This window comes from Nothoprocta perdicaria, unplaced genomic scaffold (genome assembly GCF_003342845.1).
Source record: "Nothoprocta perdicaria isolate Ctin4 unplaced genomic scaffold, notPer1 scaffold_41, whole genome shotgun sequence".
Taxonomy (NCBI): domain Eukaryota; kingdom Metazoa; phylum Chordata; class Aves; order Tinamiformes; family Tinamidae; genus Nothoprocta; species Nothoprocta perdicaria.
Genome location: NW_020455655.1, coordinates 3,934,166 through 3,961,740, shown reverse-complemented (window position 1 = coordinate 3,961,740; position 27,575 = coordinate 3,934,166). Strand labels below are relative to the sequence as shown.

The 27,575-nt window shown below is 35.2% G+C and overlaps 1 protein-coding gene across 1 annotated transcript in view; it reads right to left on the bottom strand.

Moving 5' to 3' along the window:
• Positions 1 to 1,780: 1,780 nt before the first annotated feature.
• TRPM7 (transient receptor potential cation channel subfamily M member 7) overlaps positions 1,781 to 27,575 on the bottom strand; it is a 49,775-nt gene continuing 23,980 nt past the window's right edge. The window contains exons 8-40 of the mRNA XM_026045678.1: positions 26,781 to 26,955; positions 25,487 to 25,610; positions 24,565 to 24,637; positions 24,187 to 24,287; positions 23,194 to 23,328; positions 21,988 to 22,041; positions 21,216 to 21,356; positions 20,665 to 20,799; positions 19,796 to 20,076; positions 19,122 to 19,350; positions 17,773 to 17,928; positions 17,472 to 17,615; positions 16,889 to 17,017; positions 15,849 to 16,133; positions 14,900 to 15,074; positions 14,238 to 14,370; positions 13,766 to 13,950; positions 12,979 to 13,111; positions 11,951 to 12,666; positions 9,792 to 9,868; positions 8,861 to 8,920; positions 8,484 to 8,577; positions 8,018 to 8,088; positions 7,547 to 7,584; positions 6,815 to 6,840; positions 6,420 to 6,470; positions 6,271 to 6,336; positions 5,527 to 5,810; positions 5,083 to 5,165; positions 4,569 to 4,774; positions 4,057 to 4,108; positions 3,842 to 3,948; positions 1,781 to 2,907 (exon numbers count right to left, since the gene is read on the bottom strand). Coding sequence (XP_025901463.1) covers positions 2,777 to 2,907; positions 3,842 to 3,948; positions 4,057 to 4,108; positions 4,569 to 4,774; positions 5,083 to 5,165; positions 5,527 to 5,810; positions 6,271 to 6,336; positions 6,420 to 6,470; positions 6,815 to 6,840; positions 7,547 to 7,584; positions 8,018 to 8,088; positions 8,484 to 8,577; positions 8,861 to 8,920; positions 9,792 to 9,868; positions 11,951 to 12,666; positions 12,979 to 13,111; positions 13,766 to 13,950; positions 14,238 to 14,370; positions 14,900 to 15,074; positions 15,849 to 16,133; positions 16,889 to 17,017; positions 17,472 to 17,615; positions 17,773 to 17,928; positions 19,122 to 19,350; positions 19,796 to 20,076; positions 20,665 to 20,799; positions 21,216 to 21,356; positions 21,988 to 22,041; positions 23,194 to 23,328; positions 24,187 to 24,287; positions 24,565 to 24,637; positions 25,487 to 25,610; positions 26,781 to 26,955 — 4,850 coding nt within the window. The 3' untranslated portion in view covers positions 1,781 to 2,776. The remainder of the gene's footprint in view (positions 2,908 to 3,841; positions 3,949 to 4,056; positions 4,109 to 4,568; positions 4,775 to 5,082; positions 5,166 to 5,526; positions 5,811 to 6,270; positions 6,337 to 6,419; positions 6,471 to 6,814; positions 6,841 to 7,546; positions 7,585 to 8,017; positions 8,089 to 8,483; positions 8,578 to 8,860; positions 8,921 to 9,791; positions 9,869 to 11,950; positions 12,667 to 12,978; positions 13,112 to 13,765; positions 13,951 to 14,237; positions 14,371 to 14,899; positions 15,075 to 15,848; positions 16,134 to 16,888; positions 17,018 to 17,471; positions 17,616 to 17,772; positions 17,929 to 19,121; positions 19,351 to 19,795; positions 20,077 to 20,664; positions 20,800 to 21,215; positions 21,357 to 21,987; positions 22,042 to 23,193; positions 23,329 to 24,186; positions 24,288 to 24,564; positions 24,638 to 25,486; positions 25,611 to 26,780; positions 26,956 to 27,575) is intronic.

Here is a 27,575-nt window from a genome sequence, read left to right as displayed (position 1 = left end):
CCTGTTACTCTCAGATTACTTCCAAGGAAAAGAAATACTAGCAAAAGAAGAAACGCAAAGTCAGCAGGTCTTTTCAGAAACTTTTTCTTGTTTGTACTTTTTCTTTATTTTCTTTCTCTAATTTAGCTCTTACCAGGTTACAGCTTGAACTGTTACTAATTACCATCCTTCTAGCTGGCATCTTTTTCCCTTTCAATCTCTTGCAGTGGTAAGTGGTGTGGCCTTAAAGGAGAGGCTGCTGTGGAAAAAAAAGCCTTTTCCTGATTGTGTGGCTGCTGTGATTTTGCCACAGTGAATTTAGGATTGTTTTATTCTGAAGCATTTCAGCACTTAGCTGTTGCTATAAGACAGTCAATGCTGAATTTGATGTATTATTTAAAAAGATTCAATTAGCATTATCAGTAGATTTGAGATGATCTGCATAAAGAAATGCTGATGCTAGAGGAAAAGAAATAAAGTGCATTTTAAAACACAAGTTGCATTAGCAACCAACACTAGTTTGAGTGCATAATACTCAGTTTAACCTAATCTCAAAGGATATTTCTTCTAATTAAAATATTCTGAAGGTGATGGGAGAAACCAAAACCACCATCCCTATTTCCCAAGGTAGAAAATAATACTTAAATGATTTAGTTTGAAAATTATTGAAGCATTTCCAATTTTTACTAAAAATAATTACAAAAAGTTTGAATTACTAAATTCTTGCATTTAAGAAATTAGCATCTAAGAATATATGCTGATGTTTTGGTTTGGGTTAGTTAACAGAAACTGTCTGATGTTCAGCGGTGCTTCTGCTTTCTTCTCAAAGCTCAAGAGCCACAAACTCTGCTCTGCTCCCAGGCAGGGATGGACACRCACTACTGCAGCAGGGAGATGGCAGCAGGAGGGTCACCCTCCTGATGCACTCAGCCAAATCAAGCTCATTTATGTGGGTCATTTCCATGTGCCTGCAGCCTAATTAAATGACAGGTCAACAGCACAAGGCAAATCCTAGCAAGGCAAACCATTTCTTCACRGAAATTTTCTTTGCCATCATCTCTTTCTAATGCCTTCCCTGAAGAATATGGATTTTTTCAGTCTGCTGGTCTGAAAGAAGAGGCCATTTGTAAAGTTGCAGTCAGGCACCCAAAGAGAAACTCCTAATTCAAACCAAATATTTTAAGTTTAACATATTTTGGTTCATTTACTTACTACTCTTATCATACTTCCTGCCCACTAGTGGAGTTCCACATTTTTCTAATTTCTGGTGTAAGCCAAAGTTGAGATACCTCAAAGATGAGCAACTGCTTTGATCCAGCATGGCAAATTCTACTTTTCCACATAAAGAGTTACTCAAATTCAACCAAATGAACTTTCAGACTAAGACGGACATCAGAATTCTGTAAACAAGAATAAATTTATTTTAGATTCTTTAAAGATTTAATGATATACAAAATGTATACAGTATTATATCCTTATAACATTTTACCTTTCCCCATCAAACATAAAACACCATTTAAACAGCTATTGTGTTCGTGCCTTAGGTCTGTATCTATAAGATACACTACTGAATAAAAAAATTTATAGAGCTTTATACTGCCCTTGTAATTAAAAATTACAAATTAGTACCTATGTAACAAACAAAAAAAAATCGCAGCATGAAACTTCAGTTGGACAACAGGTTCTTCTTGCTGAATATTCAACAATATTTGGGACAGTTAAATTACATTTTATTGGCATAAAGGTGCATTGCAATCTCCCGTACTTTACATAATGATAATCCAACCCTAGCCTCTCTTAAATAAGTACCACAAATAACATAACATTAAAGATGTTTCTACACAATTTTAAATACATTTAAAAGTTATGTGTACATTCAGTTTTGATATACTGGTTTTACGAGATCTTTGGAAGGCATAACTTCTGAAGCAGTCACTACATACAAAGAAAAGCACTTCCAACTTGTGTTCTTACAAGGCAACTTATTTGGACCAGTATATACTATTTCTTCTATTACATGTGATTATACCAGTCTATCATGGCTTTGTTCGTTACTATCTGACGGTGACGTGATAAAACTGAAATGTATAAAACAAGAAATTACATTATGCACAATTAGGGCTCTAGTCCATAAAAGAAACAAACAAAACGACAGCTTTATAGCCATGAAGMTGAATCCTGATTCAGGAGACTCTCTCTTTCCTGCTCTCTCTCAGACCACATCAAGTTTCTGCCTTCAACCTCAGCCCACTGGTGCACACATACACCTCATCCATATCTGCCCTCTTAAAAAAGAGATCTGTTGAGAAAATGTTAGCCAAACACTTCTGAAAATGCTCAGAGAGTACTCTGGCATCACAGAGGTAGGTGCTTTCTCCTTCAGCCTTTGGCTGACTGACAGTAAGACAGCTGCCAAACAGACACTTTACCTTCAAGACATCAACTACCAAAATCCTTTTGGTTGAAGGCATATTGCACACCACAGGATTACAGAGAGGAAATCCTCCACTAAACCAAAGCAAAATTAAAAATAAACCTTCTGCTAAAAAGCCCCTTTAAAAACATATCATAAATACTTGTCATTATTCAACCTTTTAAAATGATCAGCTGCCAAGCTGTTCTCGGTAGATGGTTATCACAAGTTGTTAGGTCCTCAGATTTAGACCATCTAAAATTCCACTTATAACACAACGATCCTTGTTTTGATACATCTTTCTTATAAGTGAAGAAAACATAAGTGACAACTTTGTGACATTCCATGAAGTTTGGATGAAGCCACTGATTTGGTCACATCATTTTAGAGCATCAGACGAATAGAATTAGCTGAATCTGATTCTTTGGTGCAGCTTCCAGGCTGAATTGTCAATTCAGGGGAATCATCCTGAGGAAATATAATCTTGTCAGGTGTGTAATCATTCCTCTTCAGATCTGTACAAACAAAATGAGGTCATATTAGTCTTTCTCAGTATAGCAGAATCACTGAAACATAAAGATCCTTCAGAAAAGAAGCTTTCTTCTAGGTTCTGACTGTGTAAGCTAAAGGATTTACAGAAAGAATTGCTCAATATGTCTTTACTGTCAGAAAGAACTTTTTACTATACATTCAATGGGAAAGCCTAAAGAAGCTCTGTTAAAAAAGTGATGAAAATTTCAGAGTATTATTTTATTTATAGATTTAATAGCAAATATGAATCATTTTGCAAATGGAAATTGGATCTTTCCATGATCTGTTTGATATTAYTAGGAGTTCCAAGTCAAAATTAAACTAAATGGAACAATTTTTCTTCYTGTGACAAACTGATGGGAGCCAAGTGTCAAACAGGCAGAAATCCTGCARGTTTCCCTATGTTGCTCTGCTGGAATCTAAACCCTGGCACAGAAGAACAATTTGAAAAATCCAAAGCTTTGAGAAGAGTACAATTTAGTCCATGCAACAGAACTGTACAAAACCAAATGTGTTAACAGAATGAATCTCTGCAGTATAAAATATTTTTAAAATAACTCCCCATTAGAAATGTTGAATAAAATGGTAAAGTTTTGCAATCATCTTGATCTGCTTTTTGTTTTTATCCAGGACTCTATTTATTTTATTTATTTTTTAGAGTGTCTTCTGAAGTCTAGATCATCCTAGTCTACTTTCCTCAAATGCCCAAATATTGTGCATATGGGTACAGAATTCACAGATATTCACTATTTCTCCATGTAGGGTTTTATCTTAAAAGAACATATCGTTATAAAACTAAAATTACACAACTGCCATTTGTCAGTTAACCCACTTTCACAGTATGACACAGTTATGGCACAGCGTCTCAAACAACATACGACACGAGTGTCTTAGAAGAAAAACAGCAGCAACTCTTACCAGGAAGCTTAAGTTTCCTGCAACAGGAGTTACAGTGATGCTTTGCTCTGAAGTTTTTTATTGCATCCTCTCCTAAATTGGCTGGACCAAACACCATATCATATGACCTTAAAAATAAAGTGTATGTAAGCATTGATTGCATGCGTTCAAGTTTATTAAAAAAAAACAAAAAAAAACCCAACAAAGCTTCTCTTTAAATCTTTACTTATTTTTACCTTTTTTCTCCAGCTTTTATCACAGAAGGATCTGTCAAATTTTCACCAACACCTTCAGAAARCACACAAATAAAAAGTTAAATCTGATATATTACATAAATGCACTAATATTGAAAGCCCTTAGCATGTTTGGTTATGCCCTCAGTTTCCTCAAGAATAAAAGGGAGGAGGAAGAAATCAAAATGATAAAGGAAAACTTCTTACCCTTATACAAGCTGCTTCTAATACAAAAAGAGCGAAGTGTTATGTTCATGATTCTTCACTAAAACTTTTTTACCCAAGAGAAATTTCCCATACAGAATTGCTCATGGCCAGAATATCTGATAAAATTTAGGTGGTGTAAATCATTAGGAAATAATATCTATTAACATTCTAAGACCACCACTTATTCTAGTTAACTAGATTAAGATGCACTAAATAATGCTTATTATTTATTATAGGCATATGCATTATTACTAGATGCTACAAACCTTATCTTGGACCCAAACACAACTTCAAAATCAGGGCATTACCTTGCAGATCAAGCACCAACAATTCCCCTCTTGTATACTCATAAGTCCAATGGCTGAAGGCTAGCATCACCTCCTCTAGCATGTTAGTTGGAATTATTTCATCACCRTTGTTATTGTTATATTTTCTAAACTCTCCAGTCATACACTCTTCAACCGCAAACCACTGCCCAGCAGAGTGACAATATAACAGGAAAACTTCCAGGAATCTAGTTAAAAAAAAAAGTTAACAAATCTATTTTTAGGAGAAAAGAAGGCAAATATACCATTTTTAAATTGATTTACAAGTCATTAACATGTTTTGATACTACTACAGAAAGTCGTTTATATTATGATACTAACTTAGAATCAGTCCAAAAATGTACAACCAAGGYTAACTGCATTTTGACACATTTCTAGCAATGCTCTGAGATACCTACTCACAAATCAGCACATACTGTTTGAGCCATGTGTTCACAACCTTCTAAGCATCTTAAGTCACCAACATATAACACAAGGAAAGCTTAAATGAGCTTACCTTGGAGAATACGGAATGGATTTGGGCTTCATCTGATTGAAAGCAAAAGTGAGCTTCTGTGCTGCCCTCTGTTGTTGAATTTCCTACAAGTCAAAGCTCATATTTCAGTAGCTGTATTACACAAGAGGAAACATTAGGGAGTTGAAAAGATATCAAGAATTTTAAGTGTCTATTCCTCCAAAAAGAGTGGCAATCATTTCCTTTCTTAATTATGTCTAGATTTTAAAATACCAGGCTATTTGAGCAAATATACCATATCAGAATACAGTTTTTAACCCTTTAGTTTATTGAGAGCTTTTTATTTTTAATAAATTATATTTTTTTATATAATATAATACATATTTTCAAATAAATCATACAGATATATATTAGTTTTCAAGGGGAAAATCCTATTTAATATAAATATCATACCCGTGTTTGATAGCCGAGAAGAATAAAACTTACTCTCAAGCACAAATGTAACACAGTGTCCTCTTTATAAATGCTCGACCAAGTATTCACAACTTCAGGAAGRAAAGACTTGATGATATAAAGATGGCCTGATTTCAAGATATCATATTCTGACCACGTGCATACTACTTTGAGGGCTCGACGTAAACCTCCTCCCATCTCYTCTTTACTTAAGAATTCAATTTTGGCACAGAGTCCCAGCTGTGACCAGGAAGACATGCTGTTGTTCAAGATGTTGGGAGAACTTTCTTCAAGGCGATACACAGTGACTGGTTCACCTAAATTGCAATAAAAAAAGCAATTATTGCATTTATTTTTCCAATTTTAAAAATAGAAGCAGTAAAAAAAAAAAAAAAGTAAAAATGAGGTTTTTCTTTTTTACATTTTATATGAGCCAAAACCAGCCTCTACTTAAAGCACATTTCCAGAASAGCTTGTTATAAAAACTATTTGTTACTACAAGACCACTATCATCATTCCTGAGGTGAAACAGGCAACTACTATTAAACACTGTGCTAAAAAGACATCCTTAAAATAAGAATGTTGCCAGACAGATGCTCGACCTTATTTTAGTCCATTATCTACATTTAAGAAGTTATGAGAAAGTGTCAAATTTGATTTAATCATTTCATATTAAAAGTAAATCTATACTGGGTTTTCTTTTCTTCCCCAAAAAGCTATATTGAACCAGTTCTTTGCACTTTGACCCTCTGTCCATTAGAGGAGTTATGTTCTTACCTCTGGGAGGCACAGGAGTGAATGGGATGCTCTGTGATAACCTCATCAAGTTATTTCTTTCTACAGCTAAAAAAAAAAAATCATAGCAGTTATTAAAAAATAAAAAAGTAATTAAAAATACGAACTATTAATTCACATGAGGCACTAACCTGAGTAATAGTAATTGATATCCATGATAGGCTTAAAAGGAGAAGCAATACCTGAAAGAGATCAAGAAATGAGAGAGAGACAAYCTGCTACCTACAACACCTACTAAAAACTACCACATGTAAAAACAGTTTTGAATGCAACTAGTAAGTTTGAAAAAGATTTGATGTGGAGAGTTAAGTATCACACATAGCTCTTGACAGAGAGAGAGAGAGCAGAGGTGGAAAAAACCTGCAGTGCTCAATGGTAGGCTATTTATTAAAATCATCATCATTGCAGTATCATCTCTACAGTAAGATCCAAATAACTGATAGTTAAATACATTCTCATATCAGACCCAAAGTATTGCTTATATGAAAAGCTCCTAGTTCATTTATATGAAAAAGTGTAAACTTACCATTCAAAGCATCTTCTTCAGACGGCCTGTGAAATGTTCCCCCCACCAGAAAGGCAGTCATTAATTCTCAGAAAACTAGTTTTGTATTCACCGATTTTGACACGTTATTTTGGAGTCACCTTGTTAACTTCACAGTATTGTTTTACTCAGTTTTCAAGGGCAGTACAGGTTTCTTAATTACAGACCAGTAACGGAAAGCTGTTAAGTAGCCCCCTGTTTTAAGAACTATACTTTAAATACCTGATCACGTACAACATTATGGGAAGTTTGCATCACAAGAGATCTTTCCCACAGAGGTGCTTTAATTAAAGCTCGTTCACAACAGCTTACACTTCCCTTATCAGATTAATAAGGTAACTGCTTTAACAAACAATTAACTCAGGGGGATAATTGTTAACAAGAGAAACAGTCACACGATTTCAGAGAACATTTACAGCTTGAAGTATTGGGTAAAGACCTTTACCAGGAAGTCAGCTCTTTAGTAAGTGTCAACATAGACCTGTTCATTTAAGGACGTGCTTAGCCCTCTGATAGGTGGTCTCATTAACTGACATGGAACTTGTCCAAGCATTTCACATGCTGAACAAATTCAATTATTTAAATAGAGAAAAGCCTTTGCCTTGTTCTTGCATTAAACATTCCATTCTAGCAATAAACAAAGAAAAACAAAACCAACACACACACACACACACATACAAATCAAAACAAGAAGTTACCAGGGAGCTTACTTACATTTGATTGCTATTTGAAGGTCTACCTTGCAACCAATCCTTTAAACCAAAGCAAGGGGAGGGGGGGAAAAGGTTTCAGTTTCATAAGCAAAATCAGTGTATTTATTTTTCTTAGGATTTGTGTTTTAAGAACTGACAGCACAACTTGTATAGTGGAAATATTTCTAAAGTCTGTATTAAACTGTTCTGAATGAAGACTTGAGCACAACCGAGGAATGGTAACTACAATTTAAAGAATAAAAAAGGCATTATATCTATTACTATTTTAAGAGTTATTTAAATATTCCTATTCTAAAATACAATATTTTTATATAAGAAGTTGACTTTCTTGTCACCGTCAAAACTGGTCCCCTTCTGTTCCCTCTGTAACAAATAAGTGCCCCCAAATTATTATTTTTTTATACATTCTATTTCTTTTATTCATTCAGTTTGAATTTCTTCTTCTACTTAATCAATAAATAAATACACAAACCGTCAGCAGGGCTGCTTTCGAGTCTATCTGCTGAGTGTCTTCACTTGATGCTCTGCTACTCTTGTTATATACTAGAAATAAAAGAAATTCATAATTGGACAAGGAATGAAATATGCCATTGTTACCTACTTCTTTTCTAGTACAGGGAGTATCTCAACAGTTTAATGCAGCTCTTACAAAAAAGTCTTGATCCACACGTACACGACTGCTGCAAGTTTCCCACACAGTCTTGTCTAGACCTTTTAGCTTTTTATGACTTCAACTACTTGTGGCAAAGGCAAAATAAGAGGATTCATCTGGCATGACTGGAAGAACCAGAATGAAACAGTACCCAGTGCAGAAAACACCRATAATGGCTGTTAGGATCATTTAACTTCTTGTCGTTTCTTTTGGACCCTCTCTGAATATCCACTGTCAACACAATTTGGAGATAAAACTGGGTCATCTGAAGAAATAGCACACTTACAGTCTTCTGAATGAACCACCAAAGGGTTCAGGGGATAGTCAGTAAATCCACCACAAGAACTAGACTGTCTCAGGCTGGAGTCAGTTTGCAGCCCCTGCAAAAGAAATATTATTAGTCACCATTACTCCCATTTTCTACTGCCAGTCTTCCAAACAAAGATATTGAAAATGTCAAGGCAAATGGTTGTTGAAAATATAGCATAACTATTTAATATCTCAATTTCTCTCTATCCCCTGAAAAAAAAATTCTTTAAGGCTTTATGGATACTTTTTGGATAAAAATACAGTAAAACAGAGTTTCCTGTTTTAACTTTAATGAATAATTTCAGCCTTGGGGAACAACAACGGCTCTAATAAACAGAAAGATTCTCCACTTACCTGAAGTCTGGTTGTCTCTATACCCTCCAAAATAGCTTTTTTGAAGTCTTGCTGTTGCTCCTTTAAATAAAAAAAACAAATAAGGCAATTTGTAAAATTATCATAAAACCCATGGAAAATACACAAAAAGAAAGAAACTCTTTGTGGACACATTATACATATCAAATGGTCCAGAAGCAACACCTCAGCAGAACACTGGCACTGCAAACAGTCACGACTAAATTCTCATGTCAGAGTCTGCCTCAAACAACAGGTAACTGCAAATGAGAAATTGTATTGACTAATACATTTATCTTAGCAGCCATAGCAGGAAAAATGGCTTCTTTCCATATGCCGTAGCATCTAGAGAACAGGTTTCATATGATGAATACCTTTTTTACAGTTCTTTTTACAGTTCTTTAAGGATACTGAAACTATACATCACATAGAAGCCTTCTTGAAAAGCCTTTTTCCCCACCTTGGAAGTGTAATCATTTTTTTGCATGGTCACTTAAGTCACACACATTCTTATCTTGCTCTATAAAATACCACTAATTCACAGAAATTTTGCTACCCCCATCCTGAAGCTTGTAAGAGTCAAATGTTTCATCAATATTAAACATTCTAATGTTCATGTAGTTTTATCTTAATTTTGATTTATAGTTATATTAATTTTCTCAGCTTTCATGCAATCAGATCTTTCTTAAGATTTAATTAGTACCACATTATGAAGCAACAGTACCGATGTGCAGTTAAGATTGCATGCCTTTCCACTACACTTTTATCATAAAATTGAACAGATACATACACATATCCTGGCAAGAAGGCATGTGTAAGTTCTGTAATCATACTTGCTCTTACATTGTTTTCAAAACATATTATCAAGTTTTAAGTACAGAAAAAGCCACTGTCCCCATTAACCCAGGTTCCATGGAAAATCTCCCCAGCTTACCTCAATATCAGCACTTTTTTCTTTAATTCTGTTTGCTGCCTCCTTAAACCGCTGTAATTCCATGCTGTCTCTGTGACCTTTGATACAGTGAATTAAAAGAGAGTATTCAAAATCCAAGGCAACGTGCAATAGTCTGACCATGCCAAATAGTTTGTATCATAATAACAAAGGATTACAAATCATTTAAGTTTCCATTTAAGTTGTGCGTGCCTGATTTCACTAGAGAAATCTTTCCAAATATACAAAAATTAAATCAAATTTTGGGACAAAGTATTAAGAGAAAACTATCGCTTTTCCCACATTAAGGTGTGGAGCACCACAACACAAACTGCAAAACATTATAAAAAACTCACGTGTTCATGCCTTACATGTTATCTATAGCTGGTCTATCTATCTGGATAGACCAAATTGCCGCATTTTTTGCAAGTTTGATAAATCAATGAAGGAAAAGCAGACAGTTTTCCATAGTAGCTTTTACAACATACCCTCCATCACCTGAGCTGCCAAAAATATTCTTGAGCTTTACGGTTTTACAATAAATCAAGACCTATTTGAAGTGAGCAGTTATAGCTGTGCCCTACCAAAAGTTTCACAGAATCTAGACAGTAAGAATGAAGAGTATGTTCTAAATGCCACATATCATAAGATCGTATGATAAAATTTGGGCTTTGATAAAATAAGTATAGTTAGTATATGAAATTATTAGTGGTGAAGTACATTTCAAAGATCTAGATAGAGTTACACAATCACCAAAGCAGTTATTTTTTAGCATTGATTTATCAATAAGTGTTTTGTTTCTTAAATCATGAGGAAGTTATAAACAAGTAGCCAGTGAGTGTACAAATACTCTTCCTACAAATACACAAATCTAAAGATGCTAATGCATTGAGTTATCTTCTTAGCACTCCAAGCCTTGTAGTAGAACAAGTCCTTGTCTAAAGAGTTTAAATGCTCACATCTTAAACAAACCTCTGAAATACACTGAAAACAACAGGGATACTATAACACTTCTACAGGCAATTTGGCAATTCCAGATTGCAATCTTATTTTATAGGCTAAGCTTAACCTAAAGCATTACCTATCTTGAAGGAATCAGTTAGTAAACCCACACCTGTGTTTTGCAATGAATCTGCCACTGTTTCACCATTCAAACGTGTAGGTACTCTAACTGAAAATATACATCTTTTTACTGTTAAGCAAAACTCGAGGAGAGGCATAATAGTGTATTTAAGAAAGGGATTTTGGAAGCTTCCAAAAGGACTGCCAAAAGATACATCAGCAGAGGCAACAGTGGAAGATCCCAATTACAACTGTGTTTAGAAACATAGTACAGGAGGATCCCTCAGCTCAACACAGATACCAGAAAGATATTTGTCCAGGATTCCATCAGCTTAAAAAGTCTTCTGTAATTTCGTCAATAAATAGACAATATTTTTAGTTTATGCAATGAGAAGGTAGGATCTTTACAATTTACAATGCCTATATGAGGTAAAAAGATGCTAGTTGCACAAAACTGCTGTACTCAATATCTAGCTATTTTTTTTTCTTGAAAAATATTGTCTATGTGACAGAATTGTAAAGATATAACATTAAGTTAAAAAAAAAATCCAAGCAACATAAGGAAATTAGAGATGTTAAAAGCAAAAAAAGCAGAGCATAACAGTAGAATAAAGTCACCTTCAACCGGAATACACCCAGAATACCATACAATTCTTGATAAGTCAAACCTTGTGGTTTAGATTTGGTCCACAGTTTTTGAAGTAGTCCCATAAGGATGCTAGAACATAAATCTTGGTTTTGTAGCTCCATTGCAAGGACATGTTGACTTTGGGAAAGTCCATCTCTAATACTCAATTTTCCACGTGAGCCACCACTTGTGTTATAGTTGACTGTTGATGTCATGTTGTAAGTTGACAAAGACAACTTCGTTTGAGTATTGTTCTTCGATAAGTTGACAGAGGTCTGCTGATCACATTTGTCAACTCTGCAGCTGTAGTTATCATTAGTGTCACTCTCATCATGAACAAAACCACAATTAACGTATCCTCCATTTTCAACACAAGGTTGGGCGAAAGCAAGGCAAGCAGAGCCAGAAGCAAGAGGATAAGAGCAGCTAATAATGACTTCAGGACATTTAGAATCTACTTGATTATACTTACCCACAAATGCACCAAATTCTACATTATTATCTCCTTCTGTAGCCTTAGAGCAAACAGTCTCTTCATGCTTTATTGAAGAATCCAGCTGACTTTTACAACTGGGCCGAGAAGGCGTGCTAACAAAAAATTTAGCTGTTGGAGATGTTACGTGTGGCATGCTGTTGGATGAATTGCCTAATTTTTTACTCCTGCTACTGGATTTTGAGATCTCTGCAGCCTGTATTCGTTGCCGAAGTTCCGGAGGAGAAACAACATTTGGAAATAAGGCACTGCCTGAGGAACCTGCCTCTTGAAAGTTTATTTCTTCTCTTCGGGGAGCTGGAGCTAATTCCTGACCAATTGTCTTAAGTTGACCTTCTCTGTCATCACGTATAGAAATGTTACAGAGTAAAGCATTATTTCTTTCAAGGCCTCCTTGAGGAAGAGTACCAAAAACATTTCCAATGCTGTGCTTTTTCCACACAGAAGATCTTAGAGAGCCATCATCAATGAGGTTTTGTGCCAGATGTTTTGAAATGCTCAATTCCCGTGTAATTTCATTATGAACCTTGCTAGCTTCGGAAGCTTTCTGTGCAGTCAGTGTTTTCAGAGTGTCCACAGTTAGAGCAGACAGATCCTGTAGGTGGCCAATCTGTGAATCTAAAGACTGCAGCGACCGCTTTATATAGTTGACACGATCACCAACTTCTTTTATCTGAATGCACATTTGTTCCACTCTAAGGAGAAGAAAAAAAAAGAAAATAAGTATCTATGAAAAGCTCTCAACAGGCAAGAAAACTTGCAAATTTTTGGCACATCTAAGGGGGGAAGGGGAAATCTCTGAAACTGGTAAGGTGAAGCAAGTGTTGGATTGCCTTGTAACGGTGTTCGTACACAATTTTGAATCATAAAACTAACACACATCAATAAAGGGCCTAGAGGTCCTTCAGATGCCTCATCTTAAAAAACATAACAATTACATTATACCGTATCTTCCTCCGCAACCTCTAAGTTTCTCTGTTCACAAGTTTTATTTATAAATATTCTACCGTTCAAAAGTGACTCGAATCCTCTCTTCACTTCCAGAATGGAATTTATCATCCTTTTCATTGAAATACATCTCAACACACAATTCTTCAAAATCATGAAGTTTCTTTTGATCTTCTTCTGTCAGGAAGAGTTCTAAAGAGAGAAAAAACAACAATTCAAGAGATGCACATATAGTGTGGTAAGTAGGGGTGAGRGAAATTCACAGCCCTAACATTACAAAAGATAAATCAAAAAACACCCAATGCCTCCTAGGTCTCTCCCTCTCCTTTTGCTACAGAAGAATTTCAGTATCAAAAGGATTCAAATCAAATAAAAATACTAATTTTGAGATGATTTGTGCACAATGTGCATATTCTTACACCCCTTCGATAACCTTCTTTCTTTTCCAGCTAAGGAATCTAGCCTGATTCACAATAATAAAAACAAAAACAGAGTACAACCTTCAAAAGGTTTTAAATAAAGACAAACCATGTTTTTGGCAGGTGGGGAGGGGAATGGACCTCTCCCATTAGCATTATCAAAAGACGGACTTTCCTGTTAAGTCTTTTTATTCTTGATGAAATTTACTCTAAATGCAGATTTTCTAAGAGTGATCCCTCTTGTAAGAACACCTCAGAACTTGGAAGAGAATTAAATGCAAAATTAAAAATACTGAATATTAGAAACTACTTGTCCTTTTTGTTGATAGCAATATGCTTATGAACTTAGAAGTTAACACTTTTCTGATAGTCTGCTTCATTTGCATAAAAACAATAAAACAAGTTTTTGGATGAGAACTGTTCATACTTGGCCCATCTGAAGTCTTGTCCTTCTTTCTTCTTTTACATATACAACAAAACAGGGAAGCCATGTGGCTAAGAATAATAAGTGGTGGAGGAAGAACRGGTTTCTCGTGGTAAGCCATAATGAAATGATAACGTTGATACTTCCACACAATGTTTGAAATAGCCTTTACTTGTAAATAAACATTGCTGAAAAGAAACAAAAAGAAGAATTTTAACACATCAAGCATTTTACACTTCAATAACTGTCTTCAAAAATCAATTTAGTTAAGTAAGAAAGATAAATGATTGTAACAGAAATTAAACACATTCAAGAAAAGACTTTGTGCTAATAGCTAGGAGTTATGAACTTCTTTCAGGTAAGCTCACTCCCTTTTTTCAGAAATTTCCATTCCATTTATTTTATTAAAAGTCAAATATGAATCTGAAAAAGGATTAGCAAAAAGTTAACAATTGTCAATTATTCAAATACTTACTTGAAAAATGCAATAAGGAGATTAACCATAATAATGTACTGTACAAAGAGGTAGACAGCTTGAAGAAATGGGGTCAACCATGTTCCTGGCCCACAGAGATGAGTAACTTTTTCATCAGAATTTTTTGCACATACTATTTTGGGAAAAAAGAAAACACACATAGAAAGTTACAGCTTTTAGCACTCACAGTTATGACAGAAGACAAATGCCTTTTTGAAAATATAGGCAAAAAAGACAACTTACAACCATGATACATTGTTCTGCAATTCAACAAATCCCCATGTAGCAGCAATATGCTAGATGAAGTTTGATTAATGATAGTACACTATATGTTGATCTGGTAATTCCTCCCTTCTCCCCAAACACTTAGCCAAAATTTTGTCAAGACAGTTGTACAGAAAAAAATCCAAAGTACTGCTAGGAATAACTTTATAAGAAATTCTGTTTGAGTTTTGCCCATTAAAGCTTTACATAGGAAAATGAAATTGTGAGAATAATAGATGTCAGGTCAAGAACTTACGCTTATGCTGTGAACACACAGAAGCTAATTCAAAGACCTGACTCAATATGTCAACACTACAAGGCGTTTCACTTCATAAGAAGTTAGGAAGAACTTGTGAAAAATGTCTTTTATTATTCATTTAAAAACTGCAGTGTCTTACCATCAATTTCATATGCATACACTTCACCAAAAATCATCCAGTATGGATGAAACACAATGTCTCTAGCAAGAGTCCAAGACGGYGCTTCATTAGGATACAGTATTGCCTTCCTAGGAACACCAAAACTAAGCAGTACAAGTGCCATAATCACCACAATGTAAAACATGTTGGCCACCTATTAGCAAACAAAGGCAAAACACACAGTTAATCCCACAAGGTCATAAATGCAACTTTTCACAGTTACAGTATAAGCTTAATAGCTTCTGTATACTCCATAATGAAAAAAAGTTTGGAGTATTTTATATTTCAATCAGAAAATTTGTCAGCTAAATACTAAGAAAATTTGTTTCCTTGTCTCCTTGCTTACAGCACATTTACTATACTTGGCCAAAAGTCAATTAATATATTTTCTTCATAACACTTAAACAACTATTATGTGAAAGAGTAGCAACTGATAAAGCAAGAGAAATATTCTTCTTTATGAATATTTTTTGAATACTGTACAAAATACATATGCAGTTTTCCAAGGACTGATTATGGACTAAGAAACAGCACCTATGACCCAGCATTAAATCAAAGGAGAAAATCATGCAACTGGATCCTCTCCTTAAGGAACAGGGTTCAATTTTGTAAGAAGCATTTTATAAGAGGGGAAAAAAAAAAATAAAAATTCAAAACAACACAGTCCTGCTATGAATGGGTACTTCCAGCTCCCACCTTTAAAAAAATTATGAAAGACTACCTAAAATAATTTAGGGCAACTCACATATATTGACACAAAGAATTATTTCAAATTAAAACAATTCAAATTTAGAACACATGAACAGGAAGGCACAATCCATTTTGTGTCTTCCACAGCCCCAAATGCAAAGGTGTTTTATACAAAATATAAGAGAAGGTTTTGTGCCAGAAACCACACAGGCAAAAAAGATCCAAAATTAGTACTTACCATTTTACCGATCATCATAACATAAGGGCCAGCCTGTTGATTTACAGCTAGAAAATCCAGTAATCGCACATACCAAAAAATTATATTGAGACAGTATGTTATTCTTCCAGCAACAAAAACATAATTTTCTTTGTAGGTGTTTTCACCAAAGCTCCCCTTCGCTCCAAATCTTAATGCAAACCCAATGAAGAAAGTGACAATAGCAACTGTGTCACTGATATTGAAGTAATCACTAAACCACACTTTAATCTTCTGATTAATCTTCCCAGCCTCTGACATAAAGATCTAAAGAAAAAAAAAAGAGTCAGGTCTCCTCACACTTATTGCATGCAGAAAAACATTAGAATATGTGAATTAGTATAATTTTTATGCTTGCAAATGTAAAATATCCACTCAAATGTATTACTGTCTACATGTTAAAACCAAGGGATCCAAAAGGCAGTATATAACTGAATCAGCCTCAGAACTAGAAGGCTGTATTACATTCTTATCTGCCTGAACAAACTTTTATTCTGTCCAYTAGTTACTTTGTTTTTTATTTTTTTTCCTGAGACAGCTACTGTTACAAAAGCAAGTTCTAGTTTCTGTCCTCCAGTTGGACCCTGAGGTACCAGGTTAATGAATTAGCTCTTCCATTTAAAAGATTCTTCTAGAACTTTTTAAAAAAGTCTTTCGTTTATCAGCAAGTTATAGCCATAACAGCTGTCTTGCCTAGGTGAAGCTTTTTGGTTTTGTCTTGGTCATAGTGCTAGAAGCTGAGGTATATTTGAGGGAGGGGAAAGAGGGAAAGGAGTATTAAGAGGAAGGCAAACGGCAGTGGGGGGACGGAAAAAGCCCAAATAGAGCCACCTTTTAAACAAACAAGGTGCAAAAGCAAGCCCAAGAAACCTCTTGCATTACAACTAGCAGTCCACATCAAAATTTAAGATAGAGCTATTATATCATGTACTCTGATGTTCAGAGTTTTGTTTTTAGGTCAGTTTAAAGCATTTTGCTGTAATCAACAACGAACCATAGAGTCATCAATTATGCAGACATACCTCACGAATTTTTTCAATTGCTGATGTGAAAATGTAGGCAATGACAATCCACTCTTGAACAGATGGCAATTCTTCCATTTTCACAAGCACCACAAACGTGTAAAGCATGAGAAATCCTAAGTATGCCAACTAAAAACAGCAAGAAAAATTATTCATAAAATTACATAAGGGTTCTTTTTAAAGATACTCATATTCTTTTGATGTTGTATAAAATAAATGCTTCATATCCAATTACAATACTACATTTTGCCCTAGGAGAAAAGATATTATTTAGAAGGAGATACATTTTGTTCTTTCTAGGAGGAAGAGCAGCTGTAGTAAATTATTTTCTTCTGTAATAAAAGTTTAATATTACAATGCTTTAAACAAAGTTGCTCATGAACACTTCTTGCAAGAAGATTTTTTAACCTAATGAATGATGATGGATTTACCAAAAAATGTGCATGCTCCTTCTTAATCACCTTACCAAGGGGAAAAAAAGTACATAACACATCCACAGAGCTACATATTGACAAAAAACCCWAATCTGTATTAGACTTGTAAATAGAAGCGCATTACACAGGATGCGCAGAGTAAAACTCACCGTATTAAACCAAAACTTCACAATTGGGGCATGATAAAATGCATAAAATTTCTGAGTGATTGGAAGCTTTTTCGGCTTTGCTGGTGTCTCCATATCATGCTTTTCTGAAACAGTGTCCAAAATCCTGACTTCTTTAAACACCTCCTAAAGGGTGATGAAAGGGCTGTTAACTTCAGATAGCAAAATAAATGACTTTGGGAGATGTGTTTGGGGATTTTAGTTCTTTACTTCTATAATGTAATTATTATTTAAATTAGAAGTGTTGCTTTTATTATTTCTGCACCCCTTTCCCCTGTGTTACCATAGGTATTTCATCTGCTGCATTCTGGAAGTTGTTTTCACTGTCATCCATTGCCATTTGATGTGCATCCTGAGACTGAGGGATATGTGACATTTCAGCCTTGGTCTTATACTCCAAAAGCAGGATAGCAGGAGGGAGTAAAATGCTCAGTATCACCTGGAAAAGATGAAGACTAAGTGCAMACACCTTAAAAATAATTCATAGCTRTATTAAAATATCAGAATACATCAATACACAGAATATCCCCTGTAAGAGTACAAGCCAAATTTCTCTTTTTTGTTAGTGAGACCAAACAATTGTAGAAAAATAATTAGTTGCTGTTACTTATATACATACTTAAGAGGCAAAGATGACATACATAGAGTGTTCCTTGACCTGAGGAAATAGGAAAGGGGAATAATCAATAAATGCTAGAATCAAAAACCACTAGAGAGAATGTACTCCAAGCCTGAAGATCCAGAGATGACCCATTTACACTCTGCTCTTCAGTCTACTGCCCAGAAACTCTGGAATTGTGTACTGCCAAAGCAGACTTACAAATATACACGAAGCTGTATTTCAACTCATGTTTAAAAAAAAAAAAAGAGGCTATGATAAGGATGAGGGGAGGAAAAAAAAAAGGAGAGAAAGAGAACAGCTTTTCTCAATAGCCTGTTAAAGAGCATGCAAGAACACAGCAAAGCAGTTATCAAAGAGGATTTTAGTACATCACAAGTTAAAGCAATGCTCGTTGGTATTTTGTAGGAAAGTTGTATTTCACTATATGCCCAACAGCAGTAAGCTTCTGGTACACCATCTCAGGGAAATATGCAATTCCCATTTTGGTTCATTGATCTGGACCACTAGCAAACCTACTGCCGATTTGCCTAACTTGTTTCACTCTGTATYCTCCCTTCGCTCAGTTTCTTCCTTCAAAATAAAGTATGTAAAAGGTTTTCTACATCTAGTCGCAAGCACAGCCTGAAAAGCCAAAATACAGGAAAATAGATTCTTACAGTTTTTTTTTAAACTGTTAATTTTTTTACCACTATATTTTTAGTAGTGGATTAGTATTCACATGATCTATTTTAAGCCTCTGATTAAAGGCTACTTGCCTGTTTTCTGCCTTCTATATTTCTGTACCTTATTTGAAAAGACAATAGAGTATCAAAAGAACAGTTAACAATAAATATTTCCAGCTTTGATTATGTTATAGAAGAGCTATTTTACAGAATTATTAACTTAAGCAGAGGTGGTAAAAGCTGTATGCCAACAGTGTTTAAAACCTACGTTTTCCTTCCATTTAAGGATAACGGAAGTATATCCTGTTTATCCTTCTTACACCAATAATGAACTGTGACGATGCTTACCTTGTACCAAGAATTCTTCCTCATATTCAGCCTTCCCATCCACATATCTGATAATAGCATTTGTGTACAAGTATGTGCCACAAAGGGACGAAGCCTTGAGGACACTGCCAGCTTCAGACAAGTTGAATTACTCCAATTTTTAAGCTCATAGGTGAGCAATTTCATTGCCATCGTCTCATCTTGTCGGAAAGACTGCTCTAACAATTCAACTGCCAGTTGACCAAACTCACTACAATGGAGGAAAGAGGAGAGAAAGGAAAAAAAAAAAAAAACCCAACTTAGTTTGTGTACAGATAACCTTGAGTTCAAGCTTTACTTTACTGTACAACTAAACCCTAAGCAATGCAACACGAGGGGACGATTACCTCTCTGGTTCTTTGGCAGATGTACTTTGTAATTCAAAAGTACAACATGTGGATTAATAACATACACAGAGTACATATAATGGTTAAAATACTCTGAAGCAAAAAGTCATTCAGAAGTAAAATCACATTGGCACTGAATGTGCCATTTGGTAACTAAAGCAGGCAATACCTAACACACAACACAAACACTTCCCACCACCACCACCTCCATATGCTAAAAGAATAGTTAGGGGTTTGCTCATGTGTAACCTACTATTCCTTATGGGAAATCCAAGGACCAATCTTTAACAACCAGAAAGTGTAATTTACTTGGAATACTGTTTCAATTCTTCTGAAGTATCATCAACAAGGTCACTTTGTTTTGCTTCATACGCCATTGACCGATACACTTTGCAAGCAACTAAGGCTTTAGCCATGGATTCCTCCCCATGCTGCCAGAAGAAAAGGGCCATCTTCTGCCTCTTCATTAGCACTGCCCAAAGCAAGAGCTCGTTGAGAGGATATGGAAAACGTCTCGTCTCGGGATCATCTATGTCTACTATTTCATCTTTGGTTCTTTTCTTTTTTCCCTCTTCTGCACCAGTGTCAATCTTTAAAAAACAATCRGAAAGTTACAATTTAATACCCAAACTGTTAATCAAAAACTGTAACAAAACACAATGATATAACAGTTGAAGTAATATGCATCTATAAAAACAGAACTGAATTTCTGAATATATTTGAGAAGCAGCTAGATCTCTTTTCAAAAATTCAATTGAAAATTGAAAAATTCTAAGAACTGACAGACTGAGCTGGTTTGATTGACTGACTGACAGAAAAGCAGTAACTAATATAACTTCAAAAAATGAARAAAGTCATCAAAACTTTCCTATAGTAACAAAGCCAAATCATGCCCGTCTAGAACACYATATAGTTCCTCTAATGCAGCAGCCATGCCACGGAAAAGCTTTTGCTCCTTGATGTACAAGAGTTTATCCAAGAGACTAACAAGGACATTCTTTACATGACCCTGTAAGCGTGCTAGAGTTGTCATGAACAAGCATGAAGGCAAGTTTGCAGTTCCAGCTTTACACTAAAATAGCTGCTATTTATTTCAGTGGCATTCGGATGCCACCCAGCTTCTCTCTTTAAAATGTAAAAAGAAACACACACCACCACATGCCCTCTTGCCTCTGTACCTTTGGTTTGTACGGCTGTGCTGTTTTGATGAAGTGATTATGTCGCACTTTTTCTTTCTTATCTGCTCGGTTACCAAAAGGCTCATGGCTTTTACACATCTGAGGAGTGTTATTGGAAGGATTGCGCCCAGATCGCTGTAACAGGAATGACAGCAAGATTTTTTTTTTTTCCTAAACACATACCTACAAGATATCATTATATAAATCAACTGTTTAAAGCCAGGTGCTCAGCTGAGCAATTAAACATTTATTTTGTCAYGAAACAGTGATAAATTTATATATAGCATTAACAGATAGAGATTTCATTCTATATACAAGTATGAAATAAAAAATAATTCAAATAAGTGAAGCAATGAGCATAAGGGCCAAGAAGCTGGGATAGTCTTAAAGAGTCAGCRTGTTTAGCAGCCATTCTTCCCCTGTAAGCAGGAAAAGGGGGAACAGAAAAGAAAATTGGATGCTAGAGCAAAGAAATGCTTTAAAAAACAATCTTTATTTTTTCCATCATGAACATACGAAGCAGTTTGTTTTATTATCCAACTGCTACATACCCGATTGTTCCCGCTGAGACTATTGTATATAGCTCTAAAGCGTTTTCTTGTATAGGTGCATCTGTAAGTTCCTCCCATCAAATATTCAATAACCAGCCCCACATCAATCAGGTTGATTTTATATCCTGGAGGAAGATTTCCCTAGAAATACAAAAGGTACTTTTAGTTTTGCAAATTATAATCTTAATTTCTTCTCTGAATTAAACTCAGAATCCTTCTACATGGTACATCATAAAATTAAAAAAAAATAATAATAATTAAAAAATACATAATTTAAAAAAAAAAGAAATGAAAAAAAAGGGGGGAAAAAAATCAATCCTTTCATGATAAAAACCTATCTACACAGCTCCATATTTAGTGGTCAAAGCAGACAAAGTTGTGCTTGTTCTGGATGATCTCCTCTAGCAGATCATACAAGCAAGAAGCATACAAGCAATGAAAACACCACATTTGCTGCTGTGGGTTTTGGCTGTTTGTTTTAACAGCCAAAACAACTCCACCTGTGCACATCAGCTTYCAATCCCGCAGAAAGCAAAACAATTCAGAAGCAAGAGGGGAAAAAAAAAGACAATAGTCCCGACAGAGTTAGTGCAAGAACAACTGCAGAGGKGCAGCTTATTGCTTCAATCAAACTTAATTAATTGCAGATTAAATTGACAAACAAGAGAAACCATCAAGGGAGAAGAGGAGAAAAATCAAAACAAACAAACAAAGACACCATACCACCACCACCAAATCCCCCTACAGTTAATTTTGCTGGTTTATAACATACCTGCTTGACATCCCGGACAAGATGAAACAGTGTTGGATTAGTTGGGCCTTGTTTCTTTATAAAAGGGAACAAAAAAAANGTTGGATCAAGAAAGTAGGAGCACAAAGACAACATAAGATCACAATAGAAGTCTCCCAGTCTCATCACATGTTGACTCAAAAAAACTCCCAGTTTTTAAAAGCAAGCAGTAACCATTAATGGTAAAAATTTCCAACCATAATATTAAGTAGATAGGATTTCCTTATTGTTTCATTTTATAACTTGGATAATACTTCTAATTTGGAACCAAATTAATACACCTATACTAGTCCACAAAGGAAAAGAAAAAGAATGCAAACAGCACCAATATGTATATTGTTTGTTATAAAATTGCACAAACAAGTTTCAGCAAATAGCTATTTTAAGTTATGGGAGCACACAGAGACAGATACTCAAGTTTAGAGAATTGGAGAATCCACAGTAAAAGCTCCTTTACTTCTTAAATTTGTAATCTGAACATTCCCACTTTTTCCTAAGGTGATTTTTCTTTTTTTCTGATTTTCCCTGAAGTTAGGAACTGTTTTACTTTTAGACATATGGTTACCCTGGCACCAGTACAGATTTTGATAAAAAGCAATTCCATAAAACTACCTTAATTTTTAAACGTTTAAATCAGCATTCGTGGAAACAATTTTTCTATGCAATGTTTGTAACCATGTAGGTTCACAAAATAAGCTATTTTTATAATGACTTATTATGCTAGCATCAACAGTCACATACAGAATTCAACTTATAAAGCCCTAACAATACTGTCTATGGACTTTCTGCAGCTTTCTGTCCCCTGGTTTTGTCATGTTTTCTTCCCCTGCTACGGTTTACACGTTTCATACGTTACACAACTGTGCTGCAGTTTTCCCTTTAGTATCTATACCCATATATCAGACTCAAACGAACATCCTGCTGCAAAATTGGTCGTGGTGCCATTTGCTGCGAGGCAGGAGGCAGCTGGGGCACTCGAGAGCAGCCAGACACATTGCACTTCTCAACTCTAACCTCCTGTGAGGGACTGCCCTTAGCAGCACCACATGGCACAGAGGCCAGCGCATGTGACCCGGCACACAACACTGAGCAAATAAAAAGCTTTTCTAAAAAGCCATCTGTTTAAAAGGCAGTCATTCACTTACTGTATTATAGTGCAATCTGTTTAGAAAGCAGTCATTCACTTACTGTATTATAAAGTTCTTCCAGCCTGGGAATTGTAAGAAACTTGTGCATGCTTACACCGTTTTCAATCAGAAGTTTTACAAATGCAACTCTATCCATCACAAGGGCATCTAACATAGCCTGTTCCAGAGAGCCAACCTACAACAAAATACAGGGTAGAGGCAGGAGAGAACCAGTAAAAACGTGCTGAGATAAATATACTTAGGTTACAGACTACTCTCATTCCTTTACAGAGGGCAGATGCTTTTCTGTCTGCAAAGATGCCTCTCTGGGTTCAGGGAATCCCCTGAGCATCACACAGTAACACGATGAGGAACTTTCTGAGGACTTATCACTGTTTTCTCTCTGGTCTTGCACTCTTCCATAGAGATCTGTTTTGGACATGCTCAGAGCCAGTGTACTGGGCTAAAGGGACCTTTAGTCTAACATAGTTCAGCTGTTCTCACACTTTGATGCTGGATGAAAGGTAGGAATACGTAAAACATTTAAAGTGCAACTGGCTTCAAAGGCAAACGCTCAAAATTATCACTGCTTTCATCAAGCCTCCCAGTATGTACTTTTGACCACACAGTCCCATAAGACTGTATTTTATCTTTATAGCAATAGGGAAATGGCAAGATCACTTTTCAAACTAATTTGCAAGCTATGAAAGATGTACTTTTCCCTCAAAGGCACAGCACTGCTGGCAGCCAAAGTTAAAATTGTATTTTATTGGATTCTTTTTAAGAACATTACATGATTTGTAACTTAAAAAATTTGAATAACATGAATTCAACTTTCACCTTTACTAGTGTCTTTTCTCCCCTATTTATTTGAAATCCTTAGCACATTTCTCAAATTCTTGGACTACTTTTAAGCACACAAGAAAACTGTTACAATTCTATGAAGTATTTAGAAATTACTGTCCTAAAATAAATGTGTTCTATAGATATGTCAAGTCAAAAGACTCATTCTTTACAGAAAATACCATTCTGCTTAATCTAGACTCATACATACCAGCCATTGCTGCCCATAAACAAAAACATGATTTTTGGCTATGTCAACTCTATCCCACGCAAGTGTAAGAACAAGCTGGTCAAATGCAGACGCGTTGGTGCCTTCAGAAACAAAACACAARGAAAAATGTTAAATGAATTTGGATGTAAAACATTAAACATTCTTACTTCTTGAAGTGGACAAATCAAGGAATAAAATATAACGATGGTAGGTATTAGTTATGACATGTGAATGATGCCGACACTATGAAATGAGAAGTAGTAGTAGATAACTATTTGCTTAAAAACAAAAAAATCCTACAGTTTGTAAATAATTATTCCAGTATACAATCACTGAAATACAAGATCTGGGGATTCTGAAATCTCTTTAAAATCTTACCTTTTAGCAATGCTGTAAGTATCGCAACGTCAATATCTTGATGTTCATCTGACCCAATATGAAAAACAGTGATCTGTTCAAAACAAAATATATGATTTTCGAACGTGTTCTTGCTATTCTACTGGACAAAGCTGATTAGTCCCAGTCTTTTAGAYTAAGAACTGAAATAACACTGAAAAGTCTTCTCAACTTCAATGCATATTAAACCTACACCGAATTTAAATTTTACCTTCAGCGTATACTTTAGAATGTTTTCCTAAGTGGAGACCACAAATGACGACCTTTCATAAGAAAAGCCAAGCAAGAGTCCTTTACACTCCTCCTCACTACGATGACAATTTTCTGCTAGCTGTCACAATATGTCTATCAGTTACCACACAGTATTTTTTATCTTCTCACTTCATTATACTTTATAAGATTAATCTGCTAGCAAACATGTCTAGCTGAACATGTCAATTTAAAAACTTGGAACAGTATAATAGCTCCTCCATATAAGGTCTCCATACAGGACACCAGTAACTGAATTAAAGCTATAAAAGTTACATATAAATAGTTCAGGCTCTATTAAGTGCTTTTACATTAGGCAACAATAGCAGTCCTTCATTTGTACACTAAGAAYAAAAGACAAAGCAAAACACCTAAATAGGAGCTTTGAAAAATAAGGCAAGATCAAGAAAGGAAAGTAATCCAGAAAATACATATATTACTATACACAAAACAGAATATACAACAACTATACACAGAACAAAATCCTATGAGTTGAAAACAAACAGGATTAGAAACAGGGAGGAAACACCAATTACCATAAACAATCACAAGAATTAAGTCTTTCCTGGCAAAGAGAGATAAAGCATAGAGGAAAAAAAGAAAAAAGATTTAAGATCGTGATCAAAGAAAATATTGAGAGGGGATAACTACTTACAAGTTCTTTTTTTTTCATGCATTCCAACAATGTCTGAAACAGATGAACTGCTTCACTTTGACCAAAATTGAATGTCTTTTTGATGGTTGAAATTATTTCAGACTCTGCACCCTCAGGAACATTCCTAAGATGATAACAAACAGAGAAACACTAATTGTTACATACGAACAGCTAGAACGGTCACATATTTAATTAGTCTGAACATACCATCTTAAATCCTGCCCTTTATAAGCCTATGATTGTCTCAGAGACAAAAGTCTAGGTAACTATTATAAAACAGCATAAAGCAGATTTTCAGCTACTGCCACATAAATGTAATTCAACCTCTCTCAAACTCAGTCCTGAGATATTCTCAGGTAAGTACTTGCTCCTCTAAGCAAGACCTTCATATGATCTCACCCTCAGTGCAGAAAGCTGTCTAGCTTAACACTACATTTATCTTCTCCTCCTGGATCTGAGRTAATCCCTGCAGCCAGTGCCCAACATGTTTAATGATATAAGCACATCTGGCAACTAACTAGAAGCTACTAAGTACTGCAGACCAGCAGGCAACCACATTCTGTTTTGGAACCTGCAAACAGACAACTGTTTTCTGCATGGAAGTTGATACAAGTTAAAATTTTAACACTATGCAGAAGAAACAATATTTTTCCTGCTTCCTGTTCAGGCAAGCTATTACTATGGAACACTTAAACACACACAAGTAGTGTTTCCATTCAATCAAGTCAAGTGATATTTTCAAATAATTTGGTAATGTATTTATCAAATTAATCCATATTGAAGATATGTTATTCTCATATCTCCAGAAGGTCTGGCCAGTTCTGAATTCTGGTGAGCAAAACAGGTACTAAAAAACTTAGTCCCTTAGCAGGTTACTGCTGCTTAGTTTAAATAGGGAGGCTAAGCAGACTGAGAGCATTTAAGTTGATAGTTGGGTACTCTAGATAAAACACCATAGCATGACTCACATTACTGAACTTACACGTGAGATGTTTCTCCTTATTTAGCATACAGGTGTATTTGCTTTTCCTCTCCTTCGGTAAGTAATGCTAAAGCAACCTGCCAGTTGCACTAAATTCTGTAGATGGCATGTGGGAGGGACCCAGAACTAGAAAAAAAATCTCAGTCTTCAGCAATTCTTCACAGCCTACCTGGCAAACATAATCGTGTGCAGAACTATACTTCTATCTTTTATCTTTGCATGGATAAAGCTCTTGCATACATTCATCAAAAGAATACTCTCAAAAGAGATCTCCGTAAAACTCRGAGCTTAACTAGATGTGCTATGACTTACCCTCCCTCCTCCGTTTGCTTGTGAACATAGGCCAGGATGTCTGCAGCTCTACCAGTTCCTTCACAAACTACCACGGGCACGGGAGGACTTTCCTGAAGGAAGTCTAAAACCGTCAGTATGACATTGGGTCCACCTTCAAACACCAGTGCTACCACAGGAACACCTTGCCCAATTCCTATGAAGTTGAAAACACARAAACAAACCCCTGTTTCTCAAGACTTTTTTTTTTTTTTAAATCTTGATCAGTATAAATAAAAACATAAACAAAAAGCATCAAACATTTAATCAGGTCTTGCAAAAGAAGATTTTAGTGGCAAAGTTACAGGAGAGGTGTTAACAAATGTTATTTGTCATTATTTTGTCTTCATAAATAAAGTAACAGCTTGAGAATTCTAGATATAGTCAGACASTATTATTTCCCTTGCCTTTTTTTATTATTATTTTTTAAATGAAGAGTTTAAAAAACAATAGAGAGAATTTTTAAATGCAATTTTTTTGCAAGCCATTCACACCAACTGCCTTTTCACTCTACTTACACCACTCTAAGTCAGTGGCTCATTCTGAAACTGAAATATTTCTTCTAGTATATAGAGATTCATGGTTGACCTATTTCTCACTGTTGTTTGTCCAAGGTAACTAGAAAGCAGTATCAAGTGAGGAAAGAGAAGATCCCAAACCATATTATTTACTACAAATAACTTGCTTTAAAACTATGTAATTTAAGCTTAACTTTAACTTAAAGCTATTTATTCCAAAATGCAAACAGTAGCTAGATCATATAGTGAACAAAAAAAA